The sequence below is a fragment of the Desarmillaria tabescens genome (genome assembly GCF_030435595.1).
Source record: "Desarmillaria tabescens strain CCBAS 213 chromosome Unknown EV420scaffold_71, whole genome shotgun sequence".
Classification (NCBI taxonomy): domain Eukaryota; kingdom Fungi; phylum Basidiomycota; class Agaricomycetes; order Agaricales; family Physalacriaceae; genus Desarmillaria; species Desarmillaria tabescens.
In genome coordinates, this window is record NW_026848370.1 from 152,426 (window position 1) to 177,011 (window position 24,586).

Consider the following 24,586-nt stretch of genomic DNA (forward strand, 5'->3'; position numbering starts at 1 on the left):
TCAATATTTATTCGGGACTAAGAAATGCTGACATGATCAGCTACCCCTTTTCACAGTAATTCACTTAGTCTTCTTACTGAACGGTCTACTGCCGAGAATCAGCTCGCTCGCTCAACAATCCTTACTTTTGACCAATACTCGATCTGCTGCCCGTCCTTCTACTAGCTCTTATCAAACGACCATGTCTTCACTAGAAAATTCGGTACTAATCCATTCAGTGCCGCCCTATCGTTTTCTGTACTAACAATCCTCATTTCAGCTTGATACAATCCCTACTTCGTGCACATTCTGCGGCATCGGCCTTCTCCCTGATCCAAAATCCACGCGTTCAGCCCGCGTAACAGAGCTTTTGCAACAAAATGGACCACCCTCGTATACTGCAAGGCCGGCCCTTTTAGCTACTGTCCAAGCTGGGAAGGCAACGCTCTTGAATTTCGACGAGGAGATCAAAAAGGCGCGAGAAGTGCTGGAAAACCTTTTGCTTGAAAGAGAACGCGTCGCGCTTGATGTTGCAGATGCGGAAACACTCTTACACCCCATACGCTTACTATCGGATGACCTACTCCGCGAAATATTTTCGTGGTGCGTCTACGACTGGGACGATATTGTCAAGTGCAGATACCTCCCAAACGAATCACTTGATCCCCGTCGTCCTCCATGGACGCTCACTCGTATCAGCAGAAGATGGCGGGAGATTGCCGTGTCTTTTCCACGTCTATGGTCTACTATGATCCTCGACTTTTCCGAATATATCCGTTTAGAAATTCCAGGAATGACTTGTCTGTTCCGACTTGGGCTTTACCTCCAGCGATCCAGAGATACCGATCTTTCTGTTTCAATTCACAGTAACAGCCAATTTATCTCCGACCAGCCTTCTTTAACGCTGCTGGAGACGAGTATGTCTCGATGGAAACACCTGCGTCTGCATATTCTACCTAACGCATTGAAGTTGTTTTCGGGTAACACCTTTCTTCGCTTGCATACACTCAAAATGAGGGTCAACAGTCGAGCAACTTCGTTGGAAAGAGCCATTACCGTGGATGTGTTCCGAACAGCCCCTCACCTCCTCGACTTCGAGTCCATGCACGATGCAGAACCCTGCCGCATTTTACGACTTCCGTGGTCCAAAATTACCACGTACGCTTCCCAGGATGCTACCAGCGAACACAGCTGGAATGCTTTGGAGAAACTGACATCTGCCAAAGTACTATCTCTCTGTTGTAGCGAATCTGCGAATTTTCCTGATAAACCTGTCGTGATGCCCTCCATTCTCAAGATCGCAGTCAAGGAGTCCCGTGGATCCTTGACTGGAACCATTGCCCGCGTCTTCCAGTGTCTTCATGTTCCATCACTCAATCACCTCAATCTTTTCTTCACGGCAGAACACGCTGACATCCACTTCCCTAATTTAGGCGCCTCTGCCACATCCTTGACCCATCTTCGTTTGTCTCGTAATCTACTCCCTGACACAGAAAATATTGCACGTTTCATCGACTTTCTCAAAACAACGATCCATGTCGAGAGCCTTTGTCTCCACATGGCCGAACTTCCCGATAATCTGCTTATCGCACTCACTCGCACCAAGCTCAACGCCATACTACCCGCACTTCGAATCCTCACATTCTCCTCCCGCCTTCTTACTTTCAGCACGGAACCATTTTTACAGATGTTCGAGTCGAGATACAACGATGCTCGAAGAGGTCCCGGATTGATGGCGAATGATGGAAATGGTAGAGGAGGCGACGCTATCAACCCCCCTTCCCAAGGCTCGAGCTCGATGCGACCACAGCATGCATCGTTGAAGGAACTCCGGATCAAGAGACGTGATGCGTTGTCGTTCAATAGCGTGGAAGATAAGACGCGCTGGGACAGGATATGCAAGGGACTCAACGTCATTCACAAATGGATATAAATGTTACCTTTATTGGATGCAATATGATCTCTGTTTACGCTCAATTGACCTGCACCTGTGAGTTGATGCCGAGTCTATACATAGTCAGAAGGATGAGACGCCAAATATAAAGAGAGTAAATTCATCTACCGAGGACTTCCAGCTTGTAATTCTTCAGTTTTGTGCTAGTGCTAAGTGAAGTTAGCTATATTGCTTTAGTGCCGCCATTTATCCACTTTTATCCTTTCGCAAAAAACGATCATGGCGCGCATTTATTGACCTTGAAGTCCACCGTGACAGCCTGTTGGTGACACGGCTTCGCCAAATACGCCCATGTCGATATCCTTCGCGTCATCAGGAGTTACCATCAACGGCGCCATACTAGGCGCTACTTTCATACATGAGTGGGATCAGCAGGGTGAAAGAGACGGAGTCTAGCTGGATGGCATTGCCGATGCTGGCGCGACTCGACCTGCCCTAAACGTCTCACGTGACACATCTTTGCCGAACTTCGGCTAACCTCGGCCAGCGAAACTCATTGACTCGAACCATCATCATCTCCAGGATGACCACGAGATATCCGAAGCTCGTGGCTTTCGATTTAGAGTGCATATATATACTCTTCCACTTGACTATCAACTTTTAATTATGTTCTAGCTATACCCTTTGGGACCTGTGGATAGATACCCATGTTTCCGGGCCTCTTCATAGACATAAGAATACCTTGAACGAAATTCTAGACAGGTAACATTCCTCTTTTTTTTCCGCATGTTACACTCCTGTTCTGACTAGTACATAGACATAATTCGCCTATATCTTTCTATCGGGATGTCCCCCATATCCTTCATCGTCTGCGGGAGGCAGAAGTTATCATAGCGGCAGCATCGAGAACTTCGGCTCCCAACCTGTGATTATTTCCTATCCACGATGTTGTCTATGTGAGACTTATATTTTCCCTTACAGAGCCCGACAGGCCCTCTCACTGCTTCTTGTCCCGCCCAAGCATGGTGATAAGGATACAAACCCTCTCAAGGCCGCGCATTTCTTTGATCATGCGGAGATATATCCTGGTGCGTCTTTGTTCCATATCGTACAACCGCCGATGCTGAGCCTTGGATTCAGGTTCAAAACTGACGCACTTTAAACGAATTCACGAGAAGACGGGCATACCTTACTCTGAAATGGTATGATTGTCGTCCGGTTGCTATCCGCTAATAAACTGAACGCATATTTTAGCTCTTCTTTGACGACGAGCACCGTAACAAAGAAGTAGAGCAACTGGGTCAGCCCGCCAATACAAGCTGAAGATATGCTGTACTGATGGTAACCGTTCTTTAGGTGTTACCTTTTGCCTCGTACCGGACGGCGTCAACCACAAGGTTTTTGAGAAAGGGCTTTCATTATGGCAGAGCCGTAATGCTGTAGAAATTGAAGCGGAAGATGATGCCGAATGAATCTGTATCAATGCCTAGAACTATGTAATTGTGAGCCTTTGAATCTGGACATGTAATTCTTCATTCATTCAAGTTTGAAACCCCTCCTCGTCTCAAAATACATTATCATAGAATGCTATACACAACCTCATCCCGACTTATCAGTATCGATCGTCCTGCATCGCTCTCAGTATGAATAATAGCTCCTGGAGCGATGGTGACGGTGGCTGTGATGGCGGCGTCTCGATGGCACCACAACTACAGGCGTAGAGCCATACGACGAGCCGTAGTAGGATGACGAATACCCGTATGGGCTGCCGTACGACATGGGAGTACCATAGTAATGCTGGACAGGCATCCCATAGCTACGACCATATGAAGGGTAGACGCTTCTGCTGCTACCGGGATAGTAAGAGGATGCGTAGGAGCTGACGTAGGGCATCATTTGCGGTCGTGAAAGGTCGTGGAAGAGTCGTGATCGTGTGGGCGTTTGTGAATAGACCGGCTATTGTGGAACTGTCTCTGGCGAGTAGGGCTCCTCTTATATCGAACGAGTCATGGATTGTCCCGACCATCAGATACAGTAACTAGGTCGACCGTCCGCTGAGGCGGTGATACGCCTCCGGGCTCTGCTTGGGTGGGCAAGGGGACCAGTGCACTTGACCTTAGTTGGGCGGAGGATACTGTATTTTGACAGATGATATCAGCACTCCAGAGTGCTACTTGGTTGGGTCGCCAAAAACGGAACAGATTGGAAAGAGATATAAGTAGTAGTTAATTATGGAAGAAACGTATACTTTCAAGCCAATACTCCTTCATACCCCACCGTAAAATGTCGTCGTGTCTATATGCACATTTTTGAGTTATATTCTCAAATTACAATGGTCGCTTCGACAGAAGCGGAATCAGATCACGTGCCATTCAAGGCCTTCCAAAGTTCCAACACGTCTGGACGCTAGAGTCAACGTTCATCGGCACAGGTTTGCGAATCTGACCTATCGCTACGGCCCCTCGCTACCGCTATACTTATATCTCTGCTTCACCTGTAAGAGTGTCCCTGATGAATGTGAGTTCAAGTTTTCCGAACAGGACACTTAATTTGAATTGATGCTCTGCCAGAACATGCTCGAAGGCCTCTGCTCCAGGTGCAAAGATCTCACCTTATTTCCCAAGGAACCACTCACATCGACAATTCCATCATCCCTCGCCGGTCTCTTGCGAACGAACACGGCTCCGCCAGAGTCAGAAGTCGAGAACCTAAAGATATCAAGGGAGCACATCAGACACTCAATCACCGAACTTGATAATCAGATTCATAACCTCACTTTCACATTGGAGAAACTCCGAGTCGAACATGCGCGCCTGCAAGGATTCGATGACGAATACGCCGCATTGCTTTCTCCCATACGTCGCATCCCCTCCAAGATCTTATCAGAGATATTTTTCCATACGCAAGAAGAGTACCACCAGGTATTCGTCGTTTCGAGTCCTTCCTGGATGTTGAGTTGGGTTTGCAAGTCATGGCAGATGGTCGTCGTGAACTGTTCGGAGTTTTGGTGCAACCTCGACGTTCACTCCCCAAAGGCGACGGAAAAAGCTACATCTTTACTACGAACTGCTATCAGCCGAGCCAAGGAGCGTAAGCTTGTTTTGAGCTTACGCTTCAGTTCTGGGTCTGATTCGGATGTAATTTCTCTCCTCGACATCTTAATGGAGTCCTCGGACCGTTGGTTCGCTGTCGATCTGGAATTACCTGCTGGTTTTTTTCCTAATCTTGCACCCATACGTGGCCGACTTGATAGCCTGGAACGTTTATCTCTAGACTTCCAAGGCAACATGTCGCTGGATGGTCATATAGATGCCTTCGAAGTAGTGCCGCGACTGAAATCCGTGACGATACTGGGCATCGAGAATATGATGATACCACTGCCACCATCTCATCTTTCGGATTTCCACAATGACAGACTGTTCGGGGACGATGCGCTGAATGCGTATTTCCTGGATATCATCCGCAATGCACCTCACTTGCACCGATTCAGAGTAGGGCACCAAAACACTGCGATCGACGGAGCCTTCGGTGTCACGCCCCGCTTTCTGCATCCCAATATCCATGTCCTTCACGCGTGCGAAGGTTCTTTCCTTCGTAGTCTTATCCTACCGCAGCTGGAGCACATGAGCCTGGAGACAAGCGCGTGGAATTTGCCCTGTCCCCCAAATTCCCTTCTTGGTCTACATGACCTACTACAACATTCCTGTTGCTCTCTCCGGAGCCTACACATCGTGAACCTCTGGCCTCTGGAGGCTATCCTCCTTGACATCCTTCAGCTAACTCCCCATCTGGAGGATTTTCATTTCTCCATTGACGGTTGGGAAGATGATTCCAACACCGTCATGCAGACCATCATCTCTCATATGTCTGATAAAGACGAATATCACCGCCTACGCCTCATTCTGAGCTGAGGAATCTTGATTTTATCATTGAAGCGCCTAACACTTCTGCGCCATTGATGTTCTGTGACACGGCTTTTGTTGACATGATTTCTGCTCGATGGAACCCAGTACTCGGGGAGAGGAAATTACAACGCGTCCACATAGAAGCATATCCAGAGTTGCTAGACCCTGGAAGTCTTTCGCAGGGCGATCGGAGAAAATTGCAGGTTTACAGAAAGGAAGGTCTCAATTTATCAATCCCTGACCTTGACGCAGACATCAGGTATGTGTGATCTGCCAGAGGCTACTACCTAGCTACTCTTCATTTGTCCTCTTGTTCTATCTGCGTGTCTTCCATGAAGCATTTTACGAGACCTTGCAGCTGTTTATGAGTATGTAGATTACAACTCGACCTGCAACCTTATTCGGATCTATAATTATCTCCTGAGAGCAAACCTAGTCAACTTGACTTGATCTCCCGTCACATCCTCCCATTCTTCCTCTTCGTCCTCCACCGAACTCAGCGGCACAACTCCTGCCCAACCGCCTCTCGACAGATCTAGCATCATTGCACACGACGAATCTTCAGACCAACAAATGTCCGTCAGTAAGATGTTCCCAATATCGCCACCTCTACCGCTTCTCTTCAGCTCTTCGATCACTACATCCCGGCGAACATAGACGTGCTTCGTCAAATTCCTCAAGACCATGCCTCTTAGGTTGACATATTCTGTGGATTCTATCTCTTTGTAGCGCCAGTCCGAGAGCCTGTATAAAGTCTTGCTTGGATCGTCCGCATCAGACGAGTCTTCGTCTTCGTCCGAGTAGTATGAGCGGCCAGGAAGGTTCTTGATCTCGGTGGCTTCCTCAGAGATGAGCACGTCCGGTGGACATTTTCCCATGTTGTCTCCAATGCACATGATGCGGCAACCTGCCCAGGGACCGGCCAAAAGTTCTATGACATCGTCGAATCTGCGGAAAAAGACTTCACCCAGTTTGCCCCAGCCACGGAGCTCCTGGCGTCTGTCAATGTTGACGAGTTTCCAGTATTGACCCATAGCAATCGAGAGTGGGATTCTAGTGAGAGAGAGGTGGTAGTGGAAAGAAAGAATGAGTCAAAGTAGAATTATTGTTCTTGTTGTTTGGTCGTCAATGTGACATTTCAACGGTCAACACGGTCTCGTGATCCGGACTGATATTCTTCTAAGTTTGTTTATACTTCGTGTTTGGTCAGGCACTATAATTATGTAAATGTTGATAACCAAAGTTTGCTGCCACCCTTCGCCAGTCGGCCTCTCCCTTCACGTCTCTTTGACTTGTTCGGGCCGTTCTCTACTCCATCCAACCCTCATTCAGATCTTATCGCACACACCCACCCCTCCTTCAGGCAGACGTCTGGTTCACCTTCTCGAGCACCCCACGCCTGCCGTGACGTCACTTCCCCTTCTGGACCTGCATGTGTCCAGATTCGTCCACCCTTGCATTGCTCTTTCACGGATGCGCGTCTGCACTTTTGCGTGAGCCCCTTTACGACGAACTATACCAATATTTGCGCCAGTTCCATCTCAGTTGTTTTCAACTGTCCCTACAACGCATTAGCGTGAAGGGATAATACACGCACCTAGAACAGTGATACCACTGAAATTTAAGTCGCTGTGATTATCGAGTGATCTAAATAAAGTATTCATTAGCGACATCAGAGGAAAGCTAGCAGCGCTGCGATTACTGTAGCTGGAAAAATAAAGAAAACAGTTTGCAAGCGAGCAAGCCAGAGATTTGCAAGAGCTTACCTTTATGAAGAGATGGTTGCCGTCACGAGATCTCGAGCGCCCGATCACTGTTTTCCGTCACCTGGTAGTCTATGTCATGCTTAATTTCGGCGGCCTATGCATGCAAAGCCGTGAACACCTTGTCACGAGTATTAGGATCCAACACCGCGCCAAGTCAGCACGTTTCGCAACGTTCGTTGTCACGGCAAGGCCCTATGAAATTAAATAAGTGTGTCAATGATGGCACAAGCGATGAAAAAAGCTTGCTTACCAGAGATCTTACATGCTTTCAATGCTTAAACCAGAAGCCGAGCTCTGATCCTGATCTGTTCCATCGTATGTTCGCTAGAGCCGAAACTACGAATGTAGCAGAGCGACGACATACCTTGTACATCGCAGAGTCCTCCCAAGAGCTAAGGAAAGACGTCAGAAAATGTGACTATAAGCAGCTTATCGTTGCATACTGTTAGCCCAATAAAATAAAGGCAGGTTAGCATGAAGACCGGCATTGACCCAACAGCCACTTAACTCTTAAAATGGCCAAAAAAAAAAACATGAATTAGTATAAAAACGCAAAGGAATGATAACTACACAGAAAAGGCAGACTTTTGAACACCATAAAGGGCTTTGGGATATCTATATAACATTAGAATCATAAGAATATACACGGAAACAACAGAGCTCACTTTTGTTGACATTGTGCTTGATAGTGTTGTCATGGTCAAAATCAGAGCAAAATAATAATAATAATAATCAGCCGTCGCACACGAAGGTCTCCCGAAGGATATCACGTTAATGGCGCAAAGAGGACGCAACAGGGAAAATTAAAAAGATGCTGAAGAGACAGGCAGGGAGAATTAAATTTGATTACAATTTACAACGGCCTGTTCCCCAGCCCGATTCAGGATCTATCAGCGACTGAGAGCAAACCTAGTCAACTTGACTTGATCTTCCGTCACATCCTCCCATTCTTCCTTTTCGTCCTCCACTGAACTCAGCGGCACAACATCGAACCTATCTCCTGCCCAAGCACCTCTCGTGAGATCCAACATCATCGAACACGACGAGTCATCAGACCAACAAATGTTTGTCAGTAGGATGTTCCCAATATCGCCACCTCTACCACTTCTCTTCAGTTCTTCGATCACTACATCCCGGCGAACATAGACGCGCTTCGTCAGATTCCTCAAAACCATTCCTCGTAAGTCGACGCTTCCTCGAGACCTTATCCTCCTATAGTACCAGCCCGAGAACGTGTATAGCGTCGGCATTTCGGAATTGTCACAGTCGGAATTGTCCAAGTCATTGATCTCAGCGGCTTCTTCGGAGGTGAGGACGCTCGGTGGGCATTGTCCCATATAGTCTCCGATGCAGATGACACGGCAACCTGCCCAGGGGCCCGCCAAAAGTGACATGATATGGTTGAAGTCGTCGGAAAAGACATCACCTAGCTTCCCATAGTCACCGCCGACTTCGCGTCTGTCGATATTGACGAGTCTCCAGTATTGGCCCATTGGTGAGTAATTGAGGGCGAGGTTCAAAGTGATCGTGGAAAAGAAAAAAAGAAAGGAAACCGCAGGTTGTTGTCTGGTGTTGTTTGGTCATCAACACGATCTCGTGATCCGGGCTCGTGTTTTTCTTGCATCCGATCAACCACCATCCCACTGGGAAAGGTAGGCTTTCGGGTAGAAATGTGCGCTGATAACTCCCAGATACACATACCTTCTCCTGCCACCGCCACTTTGTGAGCCTATCAGGTACTGATAATACTCGGTGGCAACAGTGTTTCAATGGTAATTAGGGCTTCGCACCGTACCGTATACGGTATACGGCCGTATAGCCACGGTACAGTGACGGGCGACGGCTGGTCCGTATACCGTACCGTCAAGGCTCTCAGAACTAGGCTGACGGTACGGTACGGGTATATAGACGGCCGTGCCGGTCGTCAATACGGCCGTAAGGTAGTGGGAAAATGTATTACTCGCCATATTTGACAGGTGCACCGGCCACCTGTGGGCAATGTATTTCGAAACATGAGCGAGTAGTAAAGGGATGAACAGGAGTAGGGCAGAGGCAGCAGAAGTAGGGAAGAGCAAGTATTTATGCCTGCCATAAGAAATAGAGCTTCATGTGAGCGAGCGAAATAAGAGCTAGCTGTAGCGTTGAAGAGATCGCAGTGCTAGCGCATCGTGGTACGATGTTGAGCACATGGTAAACACACGTATAGCGTGCTCTGATGAGGGTTATTTTTAGACAACCCACACGGCCGTCGAGTGCCGTATAACGGCCGTCTTTATACGGTTGTTAACGGGCGACGGGATATCCGTATACCGTCCGTGTCTGGGCAAAGTCTTTTGCCAGACGGAACGGATACGGTACCCGTATGACGGCACCCGTACAACCGTACTATACGGTGACGGTGCGAAGCCCTAATGGTAATCCGATTTGTTTCTTCGCAAGTGCAACAATAACAAGCTTTTTGTTGATAAATCTGTGCACACAGATTCGCATGTACTTAGTAACTTAATGCCATAGCGACATCTATGCCTATGAACTCCGGGATTAGGTGCTAGAGTACACAGGTATGTGGTCCACCTTTCCTGTACGATGTAAGCTAATACACAGTACACCTTGCCTCATAACAGACATTAGTAATGTTTTTATTACTGTTCCTGGTGAATACTTTGCACCATCAGTAGCTCACGGTGTACTTTTGGATTATTTGTATACTCCCCGCACATCCTTCAGGCTTACCTAGCTGAGAGCTCATCCATCGGTGCACTTGGCCCATCAATAGTACCTGAGGTACACTGGCCTCACTTCATCTGATTATCATATTCGTAGAAGCTCCTCTGACATTGGCGTTCCACTTACTGGACAGTGGACACACGTCGGTTGTTGCGTAGTGTTTGCTTGCTTGCTTTCTCAGTGCCTTTGCCGATAGCAAGTATTTAATCTCCGTGTCTCCTACCCCGCACCCGACTTAAGCGTAGTATTAATCTGGTAAGTTTGCCTGATCTTCCGTCACGTCCTCCCAATCCTCCTCGTCGTTCTCCACTGAGCTCAGTGGTACAACATCAAACCTATCCCCTGCCCAGCCCCCTCCCGAAGGATCCACCGGCATTGCACTCGACGGGTCATCAGACCAACAAATGTTCATGAGTAAGACGTTGCCAATATCGCCACCTCTACCACTTCTCTTCAGCTCTTCGACCACCACATCCTGCTGGACATAGACATGCTTCGTCAGATTCCTCAGAACCATTCCTTGTAGATTGATGCGTGTTCGATATTTTATTCGTGCATAGTAATGGGACGCGAACCTATACAACGTCTTCCCAGTCGGATAGTCATCCGAGTATCCGGGACACTGTTTGATCTTTGCCATTTCTTCAGAGGTGAGGACGCCCGGTGGACATTCTCCCATATAGTCTCCTATACACATGATACGGCACCCCCGCCCAGGAGCCTGCCAAAAGGGATGTGATTTCAGTGAAGTGACAGTGAAAGATTTCGCCTATTTTTCCCAAGTCCCCGAGATGTTGGCGTCTGTCGATATTGACAAATCTCCATGCTTGACCCATAGTTGTAGGTGATGGAGATTCGAGAGGAGTTGCTGTTTCGTGTTTGGTACTTCAGTGGCACGGTCTCATGACATTGATCGGAGGTTCTGCTTACTATTTTTCTCGCGTTTACTCGACTACGCCTGGTTCTAATCCTGACAAAAAGTATCATTTACTTTCGGATATTCATTAATTCTGGTGGTGGATAACACTTGTCAGTGTCAGGGTAAAGAAAGGGGCTACGAGCCTCGTGTCCGGCATCACTTTGACAACCCTGCGAGGAAGACCTGCTCTCGATTTCTCTGTTGTCTTGGGCATTGATAATCAAAGGTGCTAAGGAACGAACTGCAGAATGTCGTACTTGATCCCTTGACGTGATCTCGTGCTTGCATTTTGCTCCCGTCCTAAAATTATCTTGTCCTTCACGATTTCACATCATGGTCAATGATGGTACTCAGATCTGGATAATCGAGACCCCTTTTATCATGGCAGTGCGTCTAGAAAATGAAGAAGGATATTTAACTCTCGCTCGATAATATCTCTAAGACTTCGACCGTTACCAGGCAAATTTCTTCGTGACGCCGACTCGGACTTGGACACCAGCTTTCTCGAGTGGTCACTTCGTGATTTCGGATCCTCGTCCCTGATGTGTTCGAACCTTATCTGTGAAGCTGACCCGATTCTGATCCGTGCACACGCATCGGAACTTGACTTTGCATTGGAATTTGATCACTGCCACCACTCCAGTGAGGCGAGCGAGTATCCTGGGTTTTCCGCCCTTTGCACTCGGTTCTTCCACGCATAAATTGCCTACTTTCTACTCTTTATGGCGTCTAAGAAAATATACAAACCCTACTTTCAAGAGGGGGTATGGCCAAATGCATCTAACGGTTGCATAGCCATAGGGAAATAAACAGAACCAGGGTAGGACGCTCAGCCCTGTCCTCTACCCGATCAAACCTCGCTTCACAGTAACAATCTTGGAAACCTTATCCCCGATTTGTCTTTAAACGGTGGCAATCCTGATTCTTTGTCTAAACAATCGGCCGCTCCCGTAGAGATGGTAGGCAATCAAGATTCAGCATTAGATGGGGACCAGGCCAAACCGAGGGAATATTTTCGACTCGGATTCTCGGATTTTAAAGTCTTTCTTCAGCTTGAATTGTTGCAAGAAAGTCCACCTTCGATTTCGCAGTCATGGTGGTTCGTCTATCTCTCTCTCTCTCCTTTTATCTGATTTATTCACTTGTCCTTCACTTTTATCCTTCAGCGCGGAATTCCTCCTCGTATTCCTCTGAGATACAAATGTATTCTCTATGGTACGGATTGCAAGTGGTCGTTCAACCGAAGCTATGACTGCCATAGGCATAAAAGACAACACCTAGAGGGAGATGCTCGGGCAGAACAGTAAGTCATATTTTTGAAATCCTCTAGACCATACTCTGACGAGCTCCCATACAGTTTACATTACTGTCCTCTCGGCACCGGCTGCCCTCTGGACTTCAAAAATCTCCAATTAGGCAACCTTCGCATACATATTAAAACGATTCAGTGAGTCCTCGTGTTCTCTTCTCATTAATTGTAGATACTTACCATAAATTTTCCACTAGCCGAGACATTCAACATTTAATATGTCAAATTTGCAGACCGTTTGTGCTTACCACGGACTTGGAAGCATTCGCTCAGCACCAGGCAGAGAAACACGGCGATCTACAGCCTTCCGCATTACCCCGCATCATCACCAGTCCCCTTCCTTCTGAAACTCCAGTTTCGTCCCCTCCAGCCCTCTCGCAGCACACTACACCAGCAAAGATCACTCTGGTGCCACTCGCCACTCTCATCCGTGGTCAGCCCGCTCCGATGCCTCCGAAGATGCTGCCTTGCTCTTTTATTCAACGTGCCCGCTTGCCACTCCCAGAAGACTGCTGCCTGACACCGATTATGCCGCACCGCCATGACAGCTGGCACTGTGCGGCACCAACACCTTACAAGTTCAAGGCACACTCACGCATCGTTCCAACACTTCGCAACTTCCTTCGCGACGACTGTGGCATCGAGCTCATTCCGAAGCGCCGCCTGATTCATTGCCATCTTCCTTCGCTAACTGGCCCCTTTGAGTCCCCCGAATCCGCACTGATGAGCAGTGGGAGCTCTTCCTCTTCGCCCGACACCAGTCACCCTGGTCCTCACCCACGCTCTCCGATCAGTCAACAGACCACTAATACATCTACCCTTCGGTGGGTTGGTGCTGTGACCGTCTCAGATCCGATAAATGACACCCAATACAGCCGTTTCCGCTTCGTAGGTGACAAAGTCCTCTCCACCCGCCCCGACTCGCAGGTGTTTCCTGCTCCTTGAGAAAAACTGTAGCTGGAACAGCTTCTCATGAGGAGCTCCTGGACCATGGAAATGCTGTGCAGACATGTTAAGTATTTGAAGTGTAATTCTCTCTGTTTTCCGCTGCTATTTCTTTCTCTTCTTTCTCGCTTTCATTTCTATCTGTCTTGCTATAGCCTATTATGTTTTGGAAATATCTGTCTGTTATACTGTACCTTCTTTTCCTCGTTGTTACATCCCCGCTGTGTTGCTGTCTTCGGCTGTCCTTGTTTTCCAATGGTTGCGCTATCGAAAGGTTTCCAATCCTTGATAAGTCCTTACCGTTTGCAATTTGTTCTTAATCAGTATACGAGCTCATAGTATTCAAATATCCCCGCCAATGTTTTCATTCATACAGCTCTCATATTAAATATATCTCGAGATGCTAACTAGAACGATCCATGACAAAAAGACCTAATTAGCACCATCAAGATACAAATCATACGAGGATGATAGAAACTCAACATAAAGCAAGTCACCCTCGCAGCAATCCCGTTTGCCGTAGAAAGGCCTTTCGTGACCTAGCAAGCCGGTTGCGAAAAAGTCTGTATCAGCAGGGATTCGAAGGCAAAGGAATCCATCCTACATGAGGCCGCCTGGAGCACAAATAGGCCAAGAGCTCATCGATTCGCTGCTGTGCGCTCATACGCATCAAAAGGTACTCACGATCGAGTCTAAACTACAGATTAGCCGGAGAAGATGAGAAGGAACACGCGCTCACTTCTAAATGATAAAGAGGAATCACAGTTTTGGTACTAAGGAGATGGGAATAAGCTTGAGAGAACAGAAAGATGCCATCTGCGAGGGTTCGACGTTCTGGTGGAGGATACATCAAGCTTTAGGCGACCCTCTGAATAATTTTTTCAGTCACTGGCTCCTCGGAGATATCTTTTGAGACTAAAACGCACCTGTGCCACTTAGAATCAAGATATCCTTATTTCGAGTGGTATGCACCTTCGCGCTAGTCCATTCCTTGGCCTTGAAATATAGCGAGAAAATACAACAGAGATATCATCCAGAAGCTGGTACCGTGAGCGCTGTCACGATTGAAGCCGATACCCCTAGATAGTATAATATACAGGTTACCACGGAACGAATATCAGGATCAAAAAAAGTCGGAGTTTCTGATGAACATACAAGTACTTACTTCTTGCAAAGGTGAAAGACACCGCGACCTGCGGCTATATTCGTGCAGCAGAAACTCAGGCAGCCAATATTCGACTTGTAAACATCAACGGCTTGGCATTCATATGAAAAGGGCGCGCACCGAAAGAATAAATCGCGGGAGTTTACATCTTGCTACAAACCGCTCCAAAATAAACATCGCTATGTATTGTCTGAAATAGCGTGTCATTCATTCCATAGCCGATCCTCAGTCGGATGCCGGCAGCCTTGGTCAGATATACTAACGGAAGTACTTGCACCTGGAACTCCCATAAATAGACCCACTTAGCTCCAAAACAACTTTGGTACGCTGGCGAAACCAGTAGATACTCGCGGTAGGGGAAGGCGTGCCGATACTAGTCTTAGACCACAGAGACAATAGAGGAAACAACATTGGGTCATTCTTCCCTGTGCATTTGGCATATTATGAACATATCTTTAATGGTGCCTTGAATACAAGAGACGAAAGAATGTGGCGTATCAATCAGAAAATAGCTCACTGATGCTTTGTGTCCCTGCAGAAGGACGAGCGTCTCGTAGAACTAATTCTGATCTGGTAAAGTTTTTTGCTGAAAAGACAAACTTCGTGAGGACTGGCCAATAATCTGTTCAAGGCGATTTGGATTGTCGCATGATGGACGTGTCGGAGAATCGATTTTGTGACACTGACCCAGACTGTCCGCCGAAAGAAGCAGACCACGTGTTCCGGACCGAACGAGGAACAATCCGGCATCGCCGCGGACCCAACGTTAACCGCGCTTTCATCGATTCATTCGTTACCGACAGTACTCAGTCTAATCGCATCGGCATACTCGCTGAATTTCTCGAAAGTGCTGTAAGGGTAACAAAGAAACATCACCAACAACGCATCTGCTCGCCTGTCTTCGCATAGCTGTGTACTTGCTTTCCGAATTGCAGCTTTTTCAAGACTCCTGCCAGTGCTCTGTATTGGCCGGATAACTCATGTAGGCTGATTTATCTGCTATTTCAAATGCGTGTCAATACACTGAGATAGTAGTTACTTAATGAAGTCAGCTAGATGGCAGTGCGCTTCAATTAGTAGTACTACCTTGGCAGCAATCTTTCGACAGAATTTCCCCTTGTGTTCGATCCTGAAGGAGACTGTGCTTGTGTTTATGCATATCAGGCCCGAAACGGGCTGCTTTCTCTCACGACCCCTCACGCCGCGTGGTCGAAGGTGCTTTACTTTGTCTACAGTGTCTCTTTGTCCAGTTACTGATTTTGCTCTTAAGAGAAAGCATTAGTCTGATGGGACGTTCGATTTCCGTGAAGTAAAAACCATAATTATATGTCCTTATGGCTTTGTTGGACAAAGCTACCTTCGTAACAATGCGACGCCTCGTCGCTCATATGAATTTACTACAACAATCGCACCTCCCCTTTTGGAGATTCGACGGATTCCATGAATCTAGAAGATGATCCCAGATTAAAAAAGGTCAATTTGAATAGCTTCATCAGGCTTCGTCCACCTTATAAAGTCGCCGCTCGATGGTAGAACTTACCATCTTCCATCAAAAATTTCCCATCCTTTGATTTCATTGACGCTTACTCGTTCATCTCTTCCACAAAAACACAATAAAAACATGGCTGTGAGTAGATCATTCTCCCTCATCTGAGTGCCATCGCTCATCTGCTTACACTCTCGTTATCTTCACAGCCCCCATCGACCAAACCTCGACCAAACCTCTGCTCGACATGTAAGAAGACATACGTCACGAAGGCTAATTTGCGTCGGCATTCCAAGGTTCATTTGACTGGTGCGGCACGCGACAAAGAATAAGTGGCTCATTCCTCAGCATCAGTTAGTCCGCATCTGAGGACATATTCACCTAGAATGTATCGTTGCCCAATGAACAACTGTAGATTCAAGAGTCTTCAACGGGGAAACCTGAAAGCTCACATCGATGTTGTCCAGCAAGCTATCGTTCTTTCGTCTCTTTGACCACCACGCTGACGCCACTCCTTATATCATAGCCTCCGCCTCCAAAATCTAGTCTGTCCACGAATGCGAACCACCAGTACCAAACTGGGCATCCATCCAGTATGACTAGGCACAAGATTCGGAAGCATGGCCAGGCATCGACTCAGAAGAAATGCGTAGGAAATAAGGATAAAACAAAGCTGGAAGCCTTACCAGTCGCCTTGCAGTCAAGCTCGGACCCGCCAGCTTCGCCATCGACAACTCTTCCGCCACTCTCCCCCCTGCCTCTCCTAGTCCCTCCGTTGAAACGGCGCCAGAACCAAGGCCCTCTGATGATAACTTTCCCTTCCACAGTTACTTACCAGCCGTATCGCACTCCTATTTGTCAAACAACGGTACTGCGCCCAATCCTATTCCATGCCTGCGCTTGCCGCCGATCCTTGATGTCCAATCCATGCCGGATACCGCGCCCTTACGAGTCATTAGGCTCCTCGAATTCCCTTCCGCCTCTTGCTAGCCTTGGTCTCCCCCAGTCCGCCTCTCCCAAGTTCACTCATTTTACCCTTCCTTTGCGATCCCCGACTGGACTCCAGCAGGCCTTTTGATACCTCGACTCCCTACAATCACCTTCGCCGCGGCTCTGGATGGTGCATACCTCCAAAACCTATTTATTCGTACGACAGTCACAGACGCCGCTCTGAATCACACCTCAACATACTTCACTCTCGTCGTCGATCGCCTTCTCTTATGCCCTCGATGGACTCGCCTCCTCCGCCCAACTTTAGCGATCCCTTCCAGGCTGGCCAAGAAATGCACCTCCCTTCAAGTTCGTCTTCACTTTCACCGTGCATCTTCTGTTGCCCCATCTTTCAGTCCCTCCCCTTTTTTTCTGCCCCAAGTTCAGCAAGCTTCCGCTACCTCCGAGCCTAAGAAATGGATGGATCGTCACAGTGCCCTCAGAGCTAACAGATGATGCCAACAATGAAATCAATCTTTGTTTTCTTGGCAGCAATATCGTATTTCCTCGAAGTCAATCGGGGGTGTGCCCTGCTCCCGGAGCCTGAGAAATGTGCTATGCTCAAAAAAATTCGTCTCTTTTTTAACGTTCTATACTTCTGTAGTCTGCTTCCAGCTGCGTTTTCTTACCCACAACTCGTTTCATCTGACTTTCCATAAATTCAATGGTATTCCATTGTTACAAGTACTCTCGTTTCTTCATCGCTCTCTACTGTTTAGTTCCGGCTTCTTGCATTGGTCATGTCAAATATATTATGAGGATAGTACTAGCTAGCCCCCGATTGATATGTGCAGCCGTTTGCCAGGGAATTTTAGTGCTCGGCAATATTCCTTGGAAGTTGAAACCTCTGCCTGTGTGGATAACTTCAAGTAAAACTGCGAGTCGGTGTTAATGTAGGGTAGCGCATCATCGTTAATTATTGAGGTGATTTTATGTCATCTCGCTTGCGTATAAATTAATCGTCGGTTTATTTGATCCAATTTTCCCGCTGATATAATACCCCTCCTGTGTATCGGTGAAGACGGGTGCTGCACGCCTCTACTTTCCGCGAACTTTTAGACCAGGTCAAAAATGGTAAGCGGCAGATATCACCGAAATATTTGATACTATACAATGTCTATATGTCTATGTCTATTCCGTTTATTGCTGTACCAACGCTTGAAGCCCTTACAGAACAGTACTCCCGCTCAACATACCTTTGGTTCCCTAGTTCCTCCAATATACGCAGCAACACATCACCAACAGCGTCGGGTGCTTCTTGAACAACCTGCTCTCCATCAGTGCATATGTGAAGGGCAACCGGCGGGAACATACCAGGTGTCCAGCCCCCGGTATTCTGGTAACGGAGGCAAACTTACGACCTCGAAGAAGAGAGTCTTGCTTTTCCCGGGTGCTAACAGCTCAAGTCAGACTCCATGCAGTGAATGCAATGGAGAAACACACAACAAATCATTCCTCTCCCCATAGACTATATGCACCGGCACCTTCTTCCTCGTCTTATCCAATTCTGCGATAGGGATATACTGCATTTATCTGGTTAATGAACGGTTGGCTCTCGTGTTTGGGACGACATCTGAGTGACACCCCTTCCTTATCCTCTTCGAAACCGTGCTCCTGATTTATTAAATCAGCATAGATCAACAGCTGCAACGTTAGATTGTACCTACAACATATAAATCCAAAATGCGTCTATCCCAGATTCCCCACGGCGCGCGCCTCCCTAGGTCCTTACGAACAGCGTCTCTACTCTCCCAATTTGTTCGCCGGCGTGGGATAGAAACGCAGGCGAGCTTGTAAGCAGGGGAGTCTGCAATACCGATCATGGATCCCGGCCAGATGGCGGGTTCAACAAGGATCAAGGCCGAGAAAGGCTGAGTGATGGATTTCCCGCAGAAGGATGGCACTAATGCTCTGTTGCACAGAAGTCAGTCTATCGTATCAGATATGAGATATTTAGCAGGGAAACTTACATGGATGCAGCCCCGGCAGAATGTCCTATCAGTACGACCGGATGACGCGTTCCGTTCAGATGGGTCTTGTACAGGTTCGCGCAGGCCTCGGCGTAATGGTACGAGCCTATTATTGTCAGTTTCTCTCTGGATTCTCTATGGGAATTCAGACTAACTGTAGGTGAACCCCGGTTCATCAATGGCATCTCTGTTAAGTGTAGCTGCTGCACCATGCGTTTGCGAGTCGATTGTCCAGGCTTCGACAATGGCCCCACCATAGGCGTAGAGACGTTCGATAATTGGTTCCCAGTGTTCTTTATCTGATCTATTTGATCAGTAGGGAAGTGAGAGGAGAAGAATAAACGCACGGAATCCAGTCCCGTGCGCGAATATCAGGATGTAACCCTCCTCTATAACGGCAGACGGACGGTAGCGCTTTGCAGTAGAGACGAGTGGTGTTCCGGTACTATACGTGTCAATGATGAACTCGGTAACGTTCATGATTGAATGTGGGTGGAGGGCTAGCGCCACAGATGTTGGTTATATACCTGAAGCTCCCCTACACTTGGAGTTAACTTCAACGACAATGGACTCCGAATCGCAGCGGCAACCAATGTTTTGTTTTGTAAATCCGGGATGTGTCATAGTAGGGGAACTTCGTCAGTAGTGCTGATAATGCTTATAGGGAATAGATACACCGCACTTTGCATACCGCTGTAGTGAATGCTACGTAGGGGCTCGGCCAGATCGGATACCAAAGGCGGTTGTATACTTACATTGGGTTATGCGATGACGGACGAGGTTATTTTTGAGTACACGTAAATGGCCCTAATTGACGATAAGCACGACGGCCGCCGTCAGGTCTGAAGAAAAAGTCGGGCTTCCGTTTTCGGAATTAGGCTCGCCGGATAGATAATTGTGCACAATCAAATCAAATTCCCATCTCCCCGGCTATGCATGCATACCACTACTATAAGTCCATGAAACGAATGTCATGTAGATAATTGAAGAGATAAAAAAAACGAATCACAAAAAACAACCCCAAGAAACAAATCCTACAACCCACTTTCCCCTCCGGTCATTCTTCAAACCGAGAAGTTGAACTGCTGGTCTCCCGAGTTGGAGCAAGGAGTCAATGTCATCTGAGCATTAGGTTTAGCGGTAACACACAATCCGTTGTTGGTGTTGGAAGTGATAGTGCATCCCGAAGCGACGACGCCCTTCTTCTGAGAGATGTCTGTAGAACACATCGTGCAGTCAACCATCCACTTCTGGTTCCTGTACATCGAGTCAGCCACGGAAATATGTAAAAGACGAAAGAAAAACGTACACATTGCTACCCGACCAGTCAACATTGTTCATGAACAGCGCATTACCCTTGAGTTCGACGGCGAAGTTGTTGTTAGCCTCGGTCCTGTAAAATTCTGGTCAGCAAGACTCCGGAAGAAAGGTAGAAGGTACGTACTTGACAGTATAGCTGACAACAGGAGACCCGTTCTGTTGGAAAAAGAACTTCGAGGGTGAAGGACTAGCATTGACGGGTGCGCCGGCGGCGGCGTTGGCTGACCACGAGAGTGCACCACTCGGGGTAGACACAGTGAGAGCAGGCGCCCTCAAAGTTGGGATGACAAGTACCCCGAGCGGCCAGGGGTGACGCGGAAGCGGCAGCGAAGAAGAGAGCAGAGAAGAAAAAGAGGATCGTAGAAGAAGACATTGTAAACAAAGTTGAAAAATAACAAGTGAAAATGATCAGTTTTCAAGAAGACGAAGAAGATCAAAAGGCTAGCAAGTAGAAGTGAAGGTGATGAGATATGAAAGTGAGGAGACGTCGGTTTTTATAGCGGTTTCGCGACCAGCTGACAGGATCGTGGCGCATTGGGTGGTGAACGGTGAATGGGAGGCTGTACCAGGCTATGAGAGAGGAAATGACGAAGTCTAGGATAGACTGTATTCACCCGCGGATATGTTTTGCTTCAGCCGCGATCCAGGTGTTGCTTCCGTTGTTTCAAGGGAGATCGCGCATGGGCGCGCGTCCAAGAATAGTAACTAAGACCGTTGGCTGGGCACTCGACACGGCTGATACACATCGAAAGTGCCGTTCCAGTCATCCTCCCCCGACTTGTCCGAGTTCCTTCCTGAGAAGAGAATCATCAACGGCATTCTTCCAAAACAATTCACCGCAAAACGCAAGATGACGAATGTCTCAGTAACAAAAAGGTCATACTCAATAATTCTGGAATCACTGAAAAAACGCGGTTCTTCAGGATCAAAAGAATATGTACATAAATAAGGTAATAAGGATCATCCTTCAGAACGGTATAGTCTGAAGCAGGCTATGAACCCGCAAGTCTGACGAAGGCAAAAGGAGATGAACAAGGTTTCATAAGAATATAGGATGTAGTCGGTCTCGGCAAACCAAGGAATCATCGCAATGGACTCAAGATCCGGTATGTACGCGCAGTCGAAGAATGCAGAATATGCTTTCAATACGCACTGGTTTCCCTCCCGCGGTTCCGCCATACGATAATCGGGCGTAGCACTAAACATTGGTGACTCAACCGCCTGAAAAAAGGGAGCGTAAGCAACAATCACTGCATTCCAGATAATAGAAGGGATTAAGAGTCTCAGAGTCGTATGCAAAAATATCGTCAAACCCAGCGAGCCAGGTCGTACTCATTAAAATCAGTTTTTTTTTAGGAATCATTGAAGGAGGCAAGGAATGGAGGGCTAAGGTAAGAGTCACACACACCACTATCAATATTACATGGCACAGGACCACTTGGGCGGGCGCCATGGTTATCACACGTGAATGGGCGGAACTTTGGATGTTCCGTGGCTGTGTGCGGCTCCGCAGAGGGCAAAGTCCGAGGTACGAGGTGTCTGAAAACGAGATGGTGAGCGAATTGTTCACTAGTAGATGGCAAGGAGAAAAGTCTCAGAGAAATAACAAAGATATCGTCAAGCCCAGCGTGCCGGGTCAGGCTCATTAAATCAGATTTTGTTTGGAATCATTGGAGAGGGAGAATAGACTTCGATACGCACCATGGACAGACCATCCGGCCCTCCTAAGTCTTCACCAAAATCTCTGAAAAACTGGCCATGACGAACATACGGTAATTGCTGAGCGCAGCGTGCAGAAAGCAGGACGTGGTGGACGAAGACGGAAAGATGAACAGAGTCAACAGAGAAATTTTTTTCTATCTCCGAAAGGTTGCGGCCCGCCATGGCCATCCGGACCGGTGTCCCCCGGCTGTGCCGGAAGAACACAACAGTCTACAAGAGCGACAAAAGACTTATTCAAGTGTCATGACGCACATGCTAAAAACCAACTATGAGGTAACTTGAAGTGAGAATTCTCATCGACACTCAACAAGCGTGCATCAATAATGATCAGGGAAGAGCATGTCTAGAATATTTACGAGCTCCCAACGGGCCAGATATATCGATCACAGATAATTAGGATTTTTCCAGGTGACCATACGCTTCGGGATTCCGATACTCGACTAATCACTACTTGAAGAAGACTCCTGCTTCTGAACAACGAAATATCATCTTCTATCTGTAAGTCCATAAAATTCAGCGGCAAGTCCTCCTTCCTGTGAAGAGATTGACGGCGCTCCGTGATCTGAGGCTTTTCTAAACCTTTTCTTCCACAGGACACCCCATCTCCTTGGCTACCCATTATCGGATCTGGCTTCAGTATCTAAGCGGCACCGAAGAAATCACATGCCTGAAGAACGACCCGAGGTGGGCCATGCTTATGTTTAATTTTGCAGGCGGCAAGCGCATGGCAAACCGTGACCCATATCTAATCATTTGAACGACATCCAGCCCACCGTTCGATATCCATTACGGCGTAACACACAACTAGACTTTCCGTAGAATTGCTGAGCGTCGGCGTTTCTAGACACGGAGGAGGTGGGTAGATGCTTCTTGACTGGTCCCTCTACATTAAAATTGAACGGCGTCCGACTCGTAAGAAGAGACCGCAAATCTTCCCTAGCGTTTGTCGCCGATCCAATACGGCCGTACCAGAGTAAAAAATGCGAATTGCGTATTGATTGGATTGCGGCTAAGTAATTACCTAGGGCAGGAGCGCGCGCAAGGGTATTAGCGAGTGAACACTTAAAAGCTGTAAATTGAATTGAAGCAAAGCAACCGTCCGTCTCCTCTCCTCTCCTCTCTCTACTCGAACGAAATGGGTCTCGACTTGTACCTGAACGGCGTCGCTCTCGTCGTCGGTGCCGGTGGGTTCCTCTTTCCATCAGTGTATGCATTCGAACTGACGCATTGTCCCCTAGGCTCCGGAATGGGCCGCGCCACAGCTCTAGCATTCGCTGAAGCCGGCGTACGCGGGCTAGTCTTCGCAGACATCCGGGACAAAGCCGCCGCCGAAGTCGCAGAGGAAGCCAAAGCTCTCGCGTCAAACTCCCAATTCGAAACCTTCGTCATCCAGGTAGACATGGGCGACGAAGAATCCGTGAAGAACCTCATGCAAAAGTCTGTCGAGAGGTTTGGGAGGGTGGATTATTGTGCGAATATCGCTGGTGTAAGTGTTGTGTTAAGTGAGAAAGTGAGGTTGATTTTGATTGATTTTTGTGCAGTCATTCGGGAGAGAGAGGAAACCGTTTGCGGAGACGCCCACGGAGGAGTGGTTGGCGATTCCAGCAGACGAATATTAATGGGGTGTTCTTCCTCGTCAAGGAGCAGATCAAGACGATGGAGAAGCAGGAGAGGCTCGTGACGCCTTTGACTTCGGAGGCGCGCCCGGCGGAGCGAGGGAGTATCGTCGTGCTGTCCTCTGCTGCGGCTGTTATCGCTGTCCCCGAGGGCGGTGCGTACACCCATACCAAGTTCGCTACTAATGGGTTGACCAAGGCTGCTGGTAAGCTAACGATTTTCATTCGAATGGCTTACTGATTTGGTGTGGGGCCCAGCCCAGGACCACGGGAAGAACGGGATCCGTATCAATGCGGTTTTGCCGGGGTACATCTTCACGCCGGGTCTGGCGGCGTTCCCTGGTGCGACACCGGAGACGGCCCAGAGGATCTTGGATAATAATGCGCTGCATAGGTTTGGAGAGCCGAGGGAGATTGGGGATATGGTGGCGATGTTGAGTAGCCCGAGGAATAGTTATATGATTGGGGCTAGTATTCTTATTGATGGAGGGCAGACTATTACGGCTGAGTAGATGGATTTACTGTGTTGTTAGAACTGTGTTATTTGTACTGTTAAATCATATAATAACTAGAACTTGGACGTGAAAAACATACACTGTTTTATCGAGTTGATATTCGGAGTCGCAGTATGACGTGAATAAGTATCGACACATATTTCGGTGATGAGATCTTGAGAGGATAGAGAATGTTCGTTAAAATGCGCCTCGAACCGATATCAGTCGCGGTTTCAATCACATGGAACCGTCGCTGAAGCTAGATAAATTGCATGCTAATCCAATATAATAACGCTTACATATCCATACAGTAAACTTTGAAGAACCGTGCAAGATCGAAGTATTGTCGTCGAGTAGGGAAGCTGTGCACTGTTCAAAT

The 24,586-nt window shown here is 47.7% G+C and overlaps 14 protein-coding genes across 14 annotated transcripts; 7 read left to right on the top strand and 7 right to left on the bottom strand.

The window, feature by feature from the left end:
- The first annotated feature begins 65 nt into the window (after nt 1-65).
- Nucleotides 66-2,000, top strand: EV420DRAFT_1580452 (uncharacterized protein). The gene is made up of 2 exons (XM_060474621.1): nt 66-202; nt 260-2,000. The coding sequence occupies exons 1-2, from the start codon at nt 182-184 to the stop codon at nt 1,910-1,912; spliced, it is 1,674 nt and encodes a 557-aa protein (XP_060323927.1). The 5' UTR covers nt 66-181; the 3' UTR covers nt 1,913-2,000.
- A 423-nt stretch (nt 2,001-2,423) lies between these two features.
- On the top strand, nt 2,424-3,442 carry EV420DRAFT_1122624 (magnesium-dependent phosphatase-1). Its single transcript, XM_060465926.1, has 7 exons — nt 2,424-2,497; nt 2,549-2,635; nt 2,691-2,798; nt 2,855-2,961; nt 3,014-3,075; nt 3,128-3,173; nt 3,230-3,442. The coding sequence occupies exons 1-7, from the start codon at nt 2,457-2,459 to the stop codon at nt 3,343-3,345; spliced, it is 567 nt and encodes a 188-aa protein (XP_060323928.1). The 5' UTR covers nt 2,424-2,456; the 3' UTR covers nt 3,346-3,442.
- A 942-nt stretch (nt 3,443-4,384) lies between these two features.
- EV420DRAFT_1485702 (uncharacterized protein) lies at nt 4,385-5,784 on the top strand (the record flags this gene model as incomplete). The annotated part of the gene is made up of 2 exons (XM_060470277.1): nt 4,385-4,390; nt 4,444-5,784. The coding sequence occupies 2 exons, from the start codon at nt 4,385-4,387 to the stop codon at nt 5,782-5,784; spliced, it is 1,347 nt and encodes a 448-aa protein (XP_060323929.1).
- Nucleotides 5,785-5,988: 204 nt separating this feature from the next.
- On the bottom strand, nt 5,989-6,928 carry EV420DRAFT_1122655 (uncharacterized protein). Its single transcript, XM_060465927.1, has one exon. The coding sequence runs from the start codon at nt 6,810-6,812 to the stop codon at nt 6,192-6,194; it is 621 nt and encodes a 206-aa protein (XP_060323930.1). The 5' UTR covers nt 6,813-6,928; the 3' UTR covers nt 5,989-6,191.
- Nucleotides 6,929-8,434: 1,506 nt separating this feature from the next.
- EV420DRAFT_1769065 (uncharacterized protein) lies at nt 8,435-9,107 on the bottom strand (the record flags this gene model as incomplete). Its single annotated transcript, XM_060481005.1, has 1 exon — nt 8,435-9,107. Exon 1 carries the CDS (start codon nt 9,035-9,037, stop codon nt 8,435-8,437), a length of 603 nt encoding a protein of 200 aa, XP_060323931.1. The 5' UTR covers nt 9,038-9,107.
- Nucleotides 9,108-9,156: 49 nt separating this feature from the next.
- Nucleotides 9,157-9,733, bottom strand: EV420DRAFT_1122677 (uncharacterized protein). The gene is made up of 2 exons (XM_060465928.1): nt 9,509-9,733; nt 9,157-9,427 (listed from the first exon to the last, which is right to left on the bottom strand). Exons 1-2 carry the CDS (start codon nt 9,634-9,636, stop codon nt 9,277-9,279), a joined length of 279 nt encoding a protein of 92 aa, XP_060323932.1. The 5' UTR covers nt 9,637-9,733; the 3' UTR covers nt 9,157-9,276.
- A 687-nt stretch (nt 9,734-10,420) lies between these two features.
- Nucleotides 10,421-11,415, bottom strand: EV420DRAFT_1122697 (uncharacterized protein). Its single transcript, XM_060465929.1, has 2 exons — nt 11,202-11,415; nt 10,421-11,139 (listed from the first exon to the last, which is right to left on the bottom strand). Exon 2 carries the CDS (start codon nt 10,966-10,968, stop codon nt 10,519-10,521), a length of 450 nt encoding a protein of 149 aa, XP_060323933.1. The 5' UTR covers nt 10,969-11,139; nt 11,202-11,415; the 3' UTR covers nt 10,421-10,518.
- A 731-nt stretch (nt 11,416-12,146) lies between these two features.
- EV420DRAFT_1485705 (uncharacterized protein) lies at nt 12,147-13,444 on the top strand (the record flags this gene model as incomplete). Its single annotated transcript, XM_060470278.1, has 4 exons — nt 12,147-12,230; nt 12,357-12,493; nt 12,548-12,637; nt 12,733-13,444. 4 exons carry the CDS (start codon nt 12,147-12,149, stop codon nt 13,442-13,444), a joined length of 1,023 nt encoding a protein of 340 aa, XP_060323934.1.
- Nucleotides 13,445-13,926: 482 nt separating this feature from the next.
- EV420DRAFT_1580471 (uncharacterized protein) lies at nt 13,927-15,273 on the bottom strand. The gene is made up of 5 exons (XM_060474622.1): nt 14,730-15,273; nt 14,610-14,683; nt 14,371-14,523; nt 14,184-14,312; nt 13,927-14,136 (listed from the first exon to the last, which is right to left on the bottom strand). The coding sequence occupies exons 1-3, from the start codon at nt 14,814-14,816 to the stop codon at nt 14,424-14,426; spliced, it is 261 nt and encodes an 86-aa protein (XP_060323935.1). The 5' UTR covers nt 14,817-15,273; the 3' UTR covers nt 13,927-14,136; nt 14,184-14,312; nt 14,371-14,423.
- Nucleotides 15,274-16,230: 957 nt separating this feature from the next.
- EV420DRAFT_1485706 (uncharacterized protein) lies at nt 16,231-17,173 on the top strand (the record flags this gene model as incomplete). Its single annotated transcript, XM_060470279.1, has 3 exons — nt 16,231-16,236; nt 16,305-16,391; nt 16,622-17,173. The coding sequence occupies 3 exons, from the start codon at nt 16,231-16,233 to the stop codon at nt 17,171-17,173; spliced, it is 645 nt and encodes a 214-aa protein (XP_060323936.1).
- A 287-nt stretch (nt 17,174-17,460) lies between these two features.
- EV420DRAFT_1580478 (uncharacterized protein) lies at nt 17,461-17,907 on the top strand. The gene is made up of 2 exons (XM_060474623.1): nt 17,461-17,672; nt 17,701-17,907. Exons 1-2 carry the CDS (start codon nt 17,538-17,540, stop codon nt 17,857-17,859), a joined length of 294 nt encoding a protein of 97 aa, XP_060323937.1. The 5' UTR covers nt 17,461-17,537; the 3' UTR covers nt 17,860-17,907.
- A 239-nt stretch (nt 17,908-18,146) lies between these two features.
- Nucleotides 18,147-19,946, bottom strand: EV420DRAFT_1580479 (Alpha/beta hydrolase family-domain-containing protein). Its single transcript, XM_060474624.1, has 9 exons — nt 19,403-19,946; nt 19,211-19,354; nt 19,056-19,161; nt 18,753-18,996; nt 18,654-18,699; nt 18,529-18,592; nt 18,400-18,478; nt 18,257-18,352; nt 18,147-18,191 (listed from the first exon to the last, which is right to left on the bottom strand). Exons 1-9 carry the CDS (start codon nt 19,533-19,535, stop codon nt 18,174-18,176), a joined length of 930 nt encoding a protein of 309 aa, XP_060323938.1. The 5' UTR covers nt 19,536-19,946; the 3' UTR covers nt 18,147-18,173.
- Nucleotides 19,947-20,119: 173 nt separating this feature from the next.
- EV420DRAFT_1650169 (uncharacterized protein) lies at nt 20,120-20,748 on the bottom strand (the record flags this gene model as incomplete). The annotated part of the gene is made up of 4 exons (XM_060478422.1): nt 20,120-20,312; nt 20,365-20,448; nt 20,500-20,546; nt 20,602-20,748. The coding sequence occupies 4 exons, from the start codon at nt 20,746-20,748 to the stop codon at nt 20,120-20,122; spliced, it is 471 nt and encodes a 156-aa protein (XP_060323939.1).
- A 2,336-nt stretch (nt 20,749-23,084) lies between these two features.
- EV420DRAFT_1580489 (uncharacterized protein) lies at nt 23,085-24,305 on the top strand. The gene is made up of 5 exons (XM_060474625.1): nt 23,085-23,281; nt 23,336-23,583; nt 23,639-23,661; nt 23,684-23,919; nt 23,972-24,305. The coding sequence occupies exons 1-5, from the start codon at nt 23,233-23,235 to the stop codon at nt 24,223-24,225; spliced, it is 810 nt and encodes a 269-aa protein (XP_060323940.1). The 5' UTR covers nt 23,085-23,232; the 3' UTR covers nt 24,226-24,305.
- The last annotated feature ends 281 nt before the right edge of the window (nt 24,306-24,586 follow it).